This window comes from Fukomys damarensis, unplaced genomic scaffold, assembly GCF_012274545.1.
Source record: "Fukomys damarensis isolate Sample0158 unplaced genomic scaffold, DMR_v1.0_HiC HiC_scaffold_19, whole genome shotgun sequence".
In the NCBI taxonomy this organism is placed as follows: Eukaryota; Metazoa; Chordata; class Mammalia; order Rodentia; family Bathyergidae; genus Fukomys; species Fukomys damarensis.
This window is the reverse complement of record NW_022900931.1, coordinates 68246119-68258163: the sequence shown is the minus strand read 5'-3', so window position 1 is coordinate 68258163 and position 12045 is coordinate 68246119. Positions and strand designations below refer to the sequence as shown.

General features: G+C 44.1%; 1 protein-coding gene across 2 annotated transcripts in view; it reads right to left on the bottom strand.

Moving 5' to 3' along the window:
* LOC104857139 (zinc finger protein 805-like) overlaps positions 1-12045 on the bottom strand; it is an 81215-nt gene that overhangs the window by 17833 nt on the left and 51337 nt on the right. Inside the window, exons 1-4 of one of the 2 annotated variants that reach the window (XM_033766072.1) lie at positions 7530-7918; positions 5367-5493; positions 4650-4745; positions 1685-3515 (exon numbers count right to left, since the gene is read on the bottom strand). In XM_033766072.1, the coding sequence (XP_033621963.1) occupies positions 1885-3515; positions 4650-4745; positions 5367-5493; positions 7530-7646 (1971 nt within the window). In that variant the 5' untranslated portion in view covers positions 7647-7918 and the 3' untranslated portion in view covers positions 1685-1884. Of the gene's footprint in view, positions 1-1684; positions 3516-4649; positions 4746-5366; positions 5494-7529; positions 7919-12045 lie in introns of those variants that run through there. The other variant, XM_033766076.1, reaches the window with a different exon arrangement.

Below are 12045 nucleotides of genomic sequence, written 5' to 3'. Positions count from 1 at the left end.
CTCTTAATATATGCTTTCAGCAATTTAGGAAAGAAGCTTTTTAGATTACATTATCATCTACATGAAACCAAAGAGCTATGTTTAATGCTCAACACTAAATATTTTCCACAAACATCAACCACACAAGTATAAAGAATATTTTTTCCCTTTATTTAACATCATATTTGAAGATCCTGAAGTACAATGACAGAAAGTCATGAAGCCTAGAAACTGGTTCGTTATTAGCTAATGTTACTATTTAGAAAGAAAATTCTGAGGAATATATTTTTAAATACCGGTAGACCTAAAAAACTGAGTTAGGCAATATTATATAATGCAAGGTGAACACTTAACAAATATATTCCGGTTTTACAAATGATCTTATGGAAACAACAGTATGAAGCTGGGTGAAGTGATACCTGCTATCTCAGCTACTCACACAGGAGGACGAAATGAAAAAAATCCCCTAAACCCAGGAGTTAGAGGCCAGCATAACCAACACAGAGAGACAACATCTCTTTAACAACCACCGAAAAACAAAACAAACCTGTCAATGTCACATAAAATGGCCTCACAAAGGTATCTACAATAAATTCAAGCAGGGTGATAGTGCACACCTGCACTCTGGAGCTTGAGACAAGAGGAACACAAGTTCTAGACCAGCCTGGGCAACTTGTCTCAAAATTTCACCTGTCTCAAAAATTTCAAAAATCGCTGTGATTTGGTTCAAGCTTGGATGAGGCCCTGGGTTCAATCCCAATACTACCCCCACCCCAAAAAAAAGGAAAAGGAAAAAAAAATATGTCCAGGGGTTATTACATGAAAATTACAAAACATTTATGAAATAAATGAAACAGGATTTAGAAGAAAAAGAGACCATTCATGGACTGGAAGGCTCAACATATAAAACTTTTTGATTATCATCAAAAGAACCTACTATACAGATTCACAGTAATTTCTACAATACCAGCAAGATACTTCCTAAGAATACAAATACAGGCTAAAAATGAAACAAAGCCATAAGAGTGAAACTGATACGGAAAGACAAAACAATTTTTACCAGAACAAGGATAGAATCATTTTATGTACTTGACAGCTGCACAAGATAGTGTGTCATGGACAGAGGTTTTGGCCTCTGCCAATAAATACAGAAAACCAGTTCAGTAACATAGAAAATGCAGAAATAAGCCAACATGAATATGCTCAGTTGTTTATGACCAAGACACAAAAGTAATTCAATAAACATAGAATAGTCTTTATAATAAATGGTGCTAGAACAAAAGAATTTCTCAGTAACGAAAGAAACTCAACCTATGGTACGGTAATACAAAAATTGCCTTAATATGGACCAGAAGTTAAAAAGGTAAACTAAAACTTTTAGAAGAGCTGGGCATGGCAGCAAATGCCTGAAATGCCAGCACTCAGAAAACTGAGGGAAGCTTACTGTCAAGACCAGCCTGAACTAAAAAGCAAGACCCATTCCCAAAATAAATAAATATATAAAATTTTTAAAATATATATTTTAGTAGAAACCAGGTGAGGTGGCACACACCTGTAATCTCAGCACTCTGGGAAGATAAAGCAGAAGAAATCAAAATTTCTAGTGCAGCCTAGGCAACTTAGCAACTTAATAAGACCCTGTATCATAATAAAAAAGAAAGCTAGGGATGTAGCTCACTGCCAAGTCCCTGGATTGAATCCCCAGTACCACAAAAAAAGCAAACAAAACCACACTATCCCTGAGATAAAATTTCAAAATACACTTGAAGATATAGTTGAGAACTTTAACAAACAACCACAATAGCAACTGAACTCTCTCTTGGGTGAATTCTCAGATGTAGAAGACTACAGACTGGGTCAATTTCAAACATGACTCTTTAGGTGACAAATAATTATTAATTTTCTTCATAGAGATGGTGGCAACTGAGTTTCTCCCTGGTATGAATAACTTGAAGCCACGTTAGGCGATTCCCCTGACCAGTGATGTTCCTCAGTGGTTATATGAAGAAACTCTTTCCCTAATACGAGTCCTTCAACTTTGGCAGAGGGTTGCACACTTGTGATAGATTTTTCCTCCTCTATGACATTAGCAGTGTTCTTCTTCATGTGCCTCTTTTGATGCTGTGTGAGGGAAGAGTTGCAGGTAAAGGCCTTTCCACATTCACTGCACCTATAGGGCTTCTCTCCTGTGTGGATGAAAGAGTGGCGGATGAGGTGTGCACTCCGCAAAAAGGTTTTCCCACACTCCATGCATTTGTAGGGCTTCTCCCCACTGTGAATCCGCTGGTGCCTGGTGAGGCCTGACCTGTGGTTGAAAAGCTTCCCACACTCCATGCACTCAGACGGCTTCTCTCCCGTGTGGATGCTGAAGTGACGGATGAGGTCTGCCCTGTCGCTAAAGGCTTTCCCGCATTCTTTGCACTCATAGGGTGTTTCTCCAGTGTGGGCTTTTTTGTGCAAAATGAATGTGGAGCGGTGGACAAAGGCCTTTCCACACTCACCACACACATAAGGCTTTTCCCCAGTGTGGATGCGCTGATGCTGCTTGAGGTATGATCCTCGGTGGAAGGCTTTCCCACACTCCAGACACATATATGGCTTCTCCCCGGTGTGGGTGACATAGTGGTGAATGAGGGCGGAACGCTCGCCAAATCCTCTCCCACACTCATTGCATTGGAAAGGTTTCACTCCGGTGTGAATCTGTTGGTGCCACGTGAGGTATGACCGCTGGTTGAAGGCCTTGCCACACTCTGAGCACTGATAGGGCTTCTCTCCCGTGTGGATGAAGTAGTGTCGAGTGAAACCTGCTTTATCTCGAAAGGCCTTGCCACACTCATTGCACACAAAGGGTTTTTCTCCAGTGTGGATCCTGTTATGCAAAATCATTGTGGAGCGGTAGGCAAAGGTCTGTCCACACTCACTGCACTTATAAGGCTTCTCTCCACTGTGTGTTCGCTGGTGCCGACTAAGGTGAGTCCCACGACTGAAGGCCTTCCCACACTCCAGGCACTTATAGGGCTTCTCTCCGGTGTGGACCATCTGGTGCTGGAGGAGTTGAGTGCTCTTGCGGAAGGACTTCCCACACTCTGTGCACTCATAGTGCCTCACTATCATGTGAACCCACTGATGGCGAAGGAGGAACTGCTCCTTCTTAAACAGTTTCCCACACTCCTTGCATTTAAAGGGATTTTTTCCTTCATGTACCAAGTGATCAGAAGCCGATCCACGGGAGTCACAGACATATGAAGCGGGGTATGAAGAGATGTGCTCTGGCACAGACCTTGAACACACACTATCAGCTGAACCCATGCCACCAAGTCCAGGGCTTCTACTCCCAGGAATCTTCTCCCTTGGGACCTCTGTCCCTAGTCTCAGGAATCCGTCTTGCAAATCGCAGGGCCCATCCTGACCCCGGTGTGGCCCCAAAAGGGTGTCCCCAGAGGCTCCTACAGTCTGACGATCATGAAGCAAGCCTCCCTCAGGCCAGGCTTGGTAAGAAGATGTGGGCTTCGTGGTACTAGGTTTTATGCTATCACCTGAAGAAAATACAATACACAAAAGTGACTGTGAGTGAGAGCAACTCCAGAGAAAGAAAATCAGCATTTCAGTATGAATAAGATAAAAAGCAAGACTCTACTCCTGGAATGATTTGAAATCTAAGAAACCCAGTTTTGTAGTATCTTTCTTTTTCCTTAGGACTCTTGAAACTTCTTGTTTTCATACATCACAGTTTTTTATTATTAACCAAGAAAAACCTCATCTAGTACTTTGTCACACTGCTAGTCAGAAATGCTTCAGTGATAAAAGGAGGCAATACTGGCAATACCAAAGTCATTTCTACATATTGAAAATTAACTTACAAAGAAATACTGTACAACACAACTCGGCACCAGATTCTTGAGACTTTTGAAAGAAAACTCATAGGGCCAGGGCAGATGACAAGAGTTTCTGAAGTAGAGACCCCACACACAGTCAAGACTGTGAGAAGAGGATGAGAAATAACAACACAGCCAAAGGAACACTGAAGGGAAGAGACACTGGCTCTGAAGTGTGCCATCTGTTCTTTTCGAACACAAGCTTCAGCACAGTCTGCAGTCCCTGCAGCTGAGTGTGTCTCAATGTGTTGTCAGCAAGTCTGAGGGGAAGCAGTACACGGTGAAACAGCGATCTTTATTTCCTCATCTCCCCTCTGCCAGATGGAGGTGGCCAGGGATATCTCAGCCCCTATGCTGTGGACAGCAGGCAATGGCTACAAGAATCCCTGTGTGACAGCGAGCTGCCTGCTGACCCCCATGGTCCTATGTTCTGTATTCTAAGGCAATGAGATTACAACAGAAGCACAGCTGTTGGCTAGATTTACCGCTGCTGGACTGAAATATAAGGGGACAGTGAGTGAGGTGACTTCCCCAAGTTCACAAGCCTATTTCATGTCAAAGCTATTTGTTAAGCCCAAGCAAAGTCAGGAGCTGACTTCTGTATTATGCCTTGCAGCTTCCCAGGGGCAGTAGCCTGTGAAAGGCCTGAGAAATACGGAGGCCAGAGGGAACCTCAGGTTAAAGGCTTCTAGGCCCCACTGCCTCAGAGGCCACCAAAAAACAATTTCCAGAGTTCAGAGGCAGGAGTCATCAGTGAATCTGTTAGCTGCTGCCCAGCCAGTGGCTGGCACCTACCTGAATGAAAACTTTGGGAGACGATTTCCGTTGCTGTCCATAGATCCTGGCTGTGCTCCAACTGGTACATAAGCTCTGACTTGGACAAAGGACAGCCTGTACATGGAGAAAGGAGCCACAGAGATTGGTGGGAAAAAGAATCCTCTTCATCTAGTATGTAACTTCAAGATGGGGAAGAGTCAATGCAAAAGCTTCCACATTCATCAGGTTGCCAGAAGAGTTAAAAGAGTGCAGTGTGAACAAACAATGTAAACAGAAAGATGATGAGAGCAGGGAATGTGTTAGCCTCACAACTTACCTAACCACCTTTCACAAAATAAATGAGGCTGAAGGACAGGAAGACCCACAAAGAAAAACTAGGACAAGAGACCTAGAGCCAGGTACAACCGAGCTCCTTCCCAGGAATTTCATCCATCCCTCGAGGGTTGGAGTTACAAATGCTGACCCAGCCTTGCATCCCTAGCTTTGGTTCTGAACAACACCTTCATGTCCTTCCAATGTATCCCTCTTCTTTGTACCCAAACACGGACTGTTTGTCTCCCGTATCTTGCTAAATGAGACACGAAGAGATCAAGAAAGAAGAAGTAAATGCAAGGAAATGACAGAAATTATAAAGCAAGGAAGGCATTTCCAGAAGCATTGATGACTGGCCTGGCCTGGACTCTGAGAGTAGAGGGAGAGAGGATCCAGTGGCCAGATGGCCAAGGGGAGCCTTACCCACAGCAGTCAAAAGTCCACAGGTCTCCAGCATCACCTCCCAGTATAAGGTCCTCTTGGAAAGGTCCAGCTGCTCCCACTCCTCCTGAGTGAATCTCACAGCCACATCTTCAAATGTCACAGCCACCTGGGAAGTCAAACACAGGAAGCAGAACTTGGGACTGGTGGTAGAATGAGACTGTCACTTAAGCACAACAAAAGATGCACACAACCAAGAACTAAATCACCAAGCACCCCCAGAAGAGGACTGAGCTCTGTGCTATGCTTCAGTATAAGGAGGGTGCTGCATGGTCAGATTACAGCAGTGTGCTTGAGAGAAATTTCATAGGCAGGATGTCACTGCAGACTGAGACAAGCTTAAGACAATCCCTGGTGGACTATATGGCACACAGAGCAAGTGCTCAGAGATACCGAGAGATAGGTAAAAATAACAACAATACAGAGACACAGCAACAGCACCTCCGTCTTACTGGTCCTCAATGTGTGCTTGGCTCCTTCCGTGTGCCATGGTAAAGTGACAAGAACCCTCAACTCAAGAGCCAGACTCCAGAAATCAGTATCTGCTTGTTGTGTGACCATTGGTGGGCCCTTCTTGATTTGGGCCTCTGTCTCAGATCCATTTTCCACCTTTCCATTTACTCTCAAAATGAGAGGAAAACATACTTATAACAAAAACATGGGTGGGTGATAGGCCACGGCCCCAGAAGTCAACACCATCATCATCTCCATTTAAAATCCACACCAAGGTCCAGGGTGTTCTACAAGTTCACACAAACTTACATGGCATATGAAAGAGACAGGATTTGAATACAGGACCCTCCAGTGGGCAACCTACTCGTGAAGAAATGACATTCTCCTGTGAGCAAAGTTAACTCAAGGTTAATGAGATTGTAATGCATTGCAAATAAGTTTCCCCATTGTATCCTTATCAGCCACTTCTGAAAATATTTCTGAGGACTTGGGCAAAAGTGGAGCACCATCATGACCCATCTCATTAAAGAGATACCTGATGTAGTGGTATCTGTCTGTGAAGGGTTAGGGCCTGGACAAGCTTGTGAGGTCTTCTATATTCCTTCTGGACCCCACAGTTGCCCACGGAGAATTCAAAATAAGCCACTACTTATTTTCCCTACCTGAATATTGTCAGGATTTATCACTGAGGCTAGAATACTTCTGCAGTAGGGAACAGGACAGACAGTATGGCCGTGAGAACCTGGCATATGGACAGGCCATCATGTACCTCCCTCCTGGGTAAGAGGAAGTAACATCCATCGAAAGACTACATATCCAGGTGTGGTGGTGCAATCCTGGAATCCCAGCTAACTAAGAGGCTGAGGCAGGAAGATCACAAGTGCTAGGTGAACTTGACCAACTTAATAAAAGACATACAGGCATTCGATCCCCAGTAACTGGAGAGGACAGAGGGGAGAGGGCGCACACATTTGAGATAGAAGTACTTGTCTGGCATTCATAACGACTTCGATTCAATCTCCATTATGGCAAGAAGAGGAAATCACAATCTCAATCACTCAGTCAGCAGGTGGGGCAAAACCCACAGGTACCCTGAGGACTCCATTTAAACCAGTGTACCTTTCCTGAGTGACACTGGTCTCCCTGCCTGATAGGCCATGTGCCCAACACTACAGTCTAGAACGAGACTCGCTCGACTCGCAGTTTACTTTAGATGACTTCTCCAGGCCTCCCCATGCACTCAGTAGAGAACAGGATAACAACAGGCTACTGATGATGGGCAAGGTGCTCAGTTTCTGATCAGAGCAGAAAGGGACGCCATGTAGATTCAGAGGCAGCGTCCCCGGCAAGGCCGAGTTTAGGACAAGGCTGCAAAGCAGAAGAGATTTTCGTGTGGTCAGGCTCCTGGGTTTCGAGAGCAAGGAACCAGGAGAAACCAAGACCAGGTCATGGAGGACGCAGGGTAGGGGGCAAGGAACCAAGGCAACAAGGTGCATGAGAAGTGTAAGCTGACACCGAAGGAGTTGCACTCACCCAACAGCTTCCTTTCCTGGAAAAGTGGGGATGAAACAACTCACAAACCACGGCCACCTCTCAGGAATTAAATGACGATCAACAGACATACGGGCCGTCTTGAGCTCAGCCTCTCTGACTAGCAGAGGAACCGCGGAGCCACAACCCTCGTCCACTCACCTGCACAGCCGCCATCGCGGACGCCGGGGGCCGAGGGGCCGGCGACCTCCAGCGCCTCCCCAGCCTGGGCAGGTGATCTTGGGGGACGGACTTGTTCCCAGCTTCAGTTGCCTCCATGTGAGACGTGAACGAGACACTGGGCGCCGCTGGCAGCTGGGTGAAAGACACCTTGGACGGGCTCCTCCCAGCCTTGCCTGCACCTCCCAAGACAAGGAGCCAGCACTCAATCAGGATCGTTCCGGCGCCGGAAGATGACGCACGGGAAATAACCGGAAGTCCCTCCCCCGAGAAGGCCTGGCCCTCTTCCGTACTATGATTGATCCAATCCAAATGCCCAGCCCGCCGCAATGCCTTGAGGGTTATGCAGTTTTTTTAAAATCTGACGTCCTCCAAGCAGTGGATCCTTTTGAAATCCTAGTTCTGTTTCCCACAGGCCTTAGTTTTATAGTGAGTTTAAATGAAGGGTAAATACTCTATCACTTGCCCACATTAAACCGCGTCTCCTGACGGGAACAGTTTCCTGGGTTAAAGTAATTCAATGAGCGAGGTCTGGCCAAGGACAGCCTGTGACTTGCCAGCTCCCCTGGTCTCTTTTCCAGATCTCTGCAAAGAGAATACAGATAAACTCTGCAAGGGCTTTTGGGGCTAGAGGAGAGACAGTTGCAACACATCATGCAGATGAAAAGAGCATTGCAGTCGTTCTGATAACACCTAAAGCAAAAGTCAAAAGGCAGTTTAAACGGATAAAGTACTGTGAGTCACTGCATCAATTAAAAAGAGACAAAGAGTACTTGAAACATATCAATTTACCTGACAGCAGGGAAAGAGCAACAGTAACAGAGGTTGAGAGGTCACACAACTACAGCTACCTTAAGACATAAGAGTGGAAAAATCTTGGGCCAGGGATTGCCTGCCTCACAAGCACAAGGTCCCCAGTTCAATCCCTGGTGCCAAAAAAAAGTGGAAAATCTTGAGGATGCCTGTGAAAGGGTGACAAAGCAGAAAACAGATGATGTAGGCAAGCCTGGGAGATGGCACACAGGAAGGCCATTTACCCCTCCAAAAGTCAAAGAGAAATGAAGTCAGGTTTGTATCTGGGCCCACTTGACGTGTGGCCCGTTTTAGAAGTATCAGGCAATGAGGAGGGCATGTGGAACTACTTTCCTAAAATCCAGTCACTGGGATCCCATAACTCAGTGGTCTTTAGACTACATTTATACCTTGGTTTTCAAACTTAGTTCATTCCAAATTTGTGTTCTCTCACTGAAAAGGTTGAGAACTGAACATATTTTTCATGTAAGAAATAATGGAAAACCAAGAAATTGCTTCCGAGGCCCAAAAACTACTTACAAATTCATTTTTTCAGTACAAATTTTGCAATGATTCCTTTATTCATTGTGGTTTCAGTTATCCTCTTAGCTTCACTGCTGGTATCACTACCTTTCTTTGGAGCCGTGTTTACAATATTTTACACAAAGTGCAAAAAACAAACAAAACAGTGCCAAATGTTTTAAGACATGAGCACAAGTATTGCCTGTTGTCTGGGTGAGAGTGATGCTTCAACTGAAGCGACACCCCTTTGTGTTCTCAGGGAGACAGGAAACATACCTCACTCTCAGACCATTGGATTTTCAGTTTGACCATGGAGCAAAGTTACCAACACCAGATTTTCTCCCCCCAAACTTTGCTGTTAAAGCAATGGAAAGTTCAAGCATGGAGCCATTCGACAACCAAAGGTATCACTGTATCTGGTTATCACTACTTCACTTCCACAGCCCCTCTTGGCACTAATCTTGCCTCTCTGTGGTTCTGTTGTTTGTCTTGCTTGGTAGTCTGACCCCATCCTTTGGAAATTACCTGGAAATGGCTGATTTGCTTTGCTGAACTCTTAAAACTTAGCACCTCATGAATGACGTGGGCATATTATTATAAAAGGTCAATTTTATTATTCAAGTATAGTGAAGCCAAAAGATCCTGAGACAGTTGCCTTTGAAGAGATATCTCCTACTGCTGCCATGATAAAAAGCACACATCATGCCATGCAGATGGGGAAAGGACAAAACAGAAGTGAAAAGAAAGCAAAGGTAAGTGTATTTATTGTGCTTTTGCAACAAAGAATGGCCAAGCAAAATTAAGAAGCTAAGCAGATGAAGGTTAGGTAGAGTTTCAGTAGACTGTCCCTAATGGCTTGACATCTGCCTCTCGGTTAGTGAAGGCCAAGACAGTGTGACCTTCGTGAAAATAGCTGAAAAACGGGTTCTGCACAGTTTTGTTAGCATATGAAAGGCATACATGGAGGAAAGTCCTTTGCTACTACTTGGAATTGGGTAGGTCTGGAATGGGCAGTCTCTACAGGGTTAGTGAGGTCCCACTTCTCAAAACATGTGATAAATATAATACACCTGCAAATTGGGAGAAAACATAGATAGCAATTTTTGGAAAGTTATATTGTAGATCAAAGCAACGATAGAAACAGTGAATGCCAGGCCCATTCCCTTGATACTGCTTGATAGGAGGCAAAATAAACCGGCCATTGAACAATTAGCTGAAACACTCAATTGTGAGATGTGTATCAGACTTCCCCCTCCACCACCGGTACCAGGCATTGAACTTAGAACCTTACAGTTGTGAGGCAGGCGCAGCACCACTGAGCTTAGTTCCCAGCCCTAACAGATTTTTGCTTGTGATGAAAATAAAAACTCTGTGAGCAAATACTAAGAGTTTAATCCTCAAAACTAACATACTATCATTGAGCACTGCAAGGCAGCCCAGCTTTCCACAGTGCAGAAGAAAGGCCATCTTTGGCCTAGAGTCTGAAGAGAGGTAAATTGGACAGACTCCGAGACACAGATTCTCAAGTGCTCGGCATGTCTCGAGAGACCCTGTTACTGGCCACTCTGTACTGAGGCTGCTCCCTAAGAAACATGAGTGGCTGGTGAAAAGGAAAAATAGTTCAAAGGTAGCCCGGAAGGAGATAGAGGGACCTCTTACTGCTTCCAATGTCTATCTCACCTTCCTTAGATGTGCAAGGGCTTTTATTGCCAGGAAAAGACACAGTAAGACAAAGAAGTTTTCACATTCTTCCATCTCCTGGTCATGCTCAGCTCCTTCTCTATCTTGTGGAAAGGAAAGCAGATTATGTCCTCTTAGGGCCAATAGCCATATATTTCCTTTCAAATGGATACATCCCCAGTACCAGAAAACACACCACACACACACACACACACACACACACACACACACACACACAAAGAAAAGCAAATGAAGTTAATATGAAGAAAAAAGAGACTAGGAAAAAGAGACCCTGAGAGACCTATGAGCATGAGAGATTCATGTTCCTGGGGATCCTATAAGAGAACAGAAAGAATGATAAAAAATATTTGAAGTAATGATAAAAATCTCCCAAATTTGCCAAAGAGTACAAACCTACAAATAAGAAAGCTGAAGCTGAATGAATATCAAATAAGATTAAAAATTCCATGTCAGAGACTTCATATGTCTAAACATTAAAAAGAAAAACATTTTAAACAAAGTTAGGTAGAAATGAAATGCCACATCATGAACTAGGGAAACGATTCAAATAGTAACAGATTTCTCATCAGAAACCAAGGTGGACAGAAGAATAAAACCACTAGTACCAAGAGACAAGAACAGCCAAGCCTGAATCCTACAAAAATATCATTCAGGAACGAAGGGAATATAAGGACATCTTTCTTTCTTTCTTTTATTTATTGAGGTAGCAGGGATCAAATTTGGGTCCTTGTGCTTGCAAGGCAGGTGGCAGAACCACTGAGCTAAATCCCCAACCCTAAGAAATCTGTTTTTGTTTTTGTTTTCTGGTACCAGGGATTGAACTCAGGCCCTTGTGCTTATGAGTCAGGTGCTGGAACCAGTGAGCTAAATCCCCGGCCCCAAGACATCTTTAGATGAAAGCAAGCAATAAGCACCTCTTACTGGCAGATCTACCCCAGAAGGAAGGCCAGAGAAGGATCATCAGTAAGAAAATGTGGACGAAGGTAGCGTGCCATTTCAAGAACTAGTGAACAATGGAATGGGTAAACTGTAGAGGTAACCCAAGACGTCTCATGACATCTGCAAAATGTGTTTGAAATAAAAATCATACTTTACAAAATGATGCTCAGCATGTGAGAAGGAAACACTAAAAAATTTTTGTATTAATTGATACAAAAAAGGGACCTAATGCAATTAAGGTTTCTATACATCAAAGTACTAAACTGGTGATATCTTTAAACCGTGATAAGGTGTGCATTGTGGTAAATACAGCAACATTACAAAAATAATAAGATACACTAAAAAATAGATATATTAAATTCTTTAGAAATGTAACCAAGGAGAAAAAAATGACAATAAAAATGAGCAGCCGGGTGTGGTGGTGCACGCTTGTAATCCCAGCACTTGGGAGGCTAAGGCAGGAGGATCGCTGTGAGTTCGAGACCAGCCTGGGCTACGTAGTGAGTTCCAGGTCAATCTCAACTACATAGAGAGACCCTGTCTC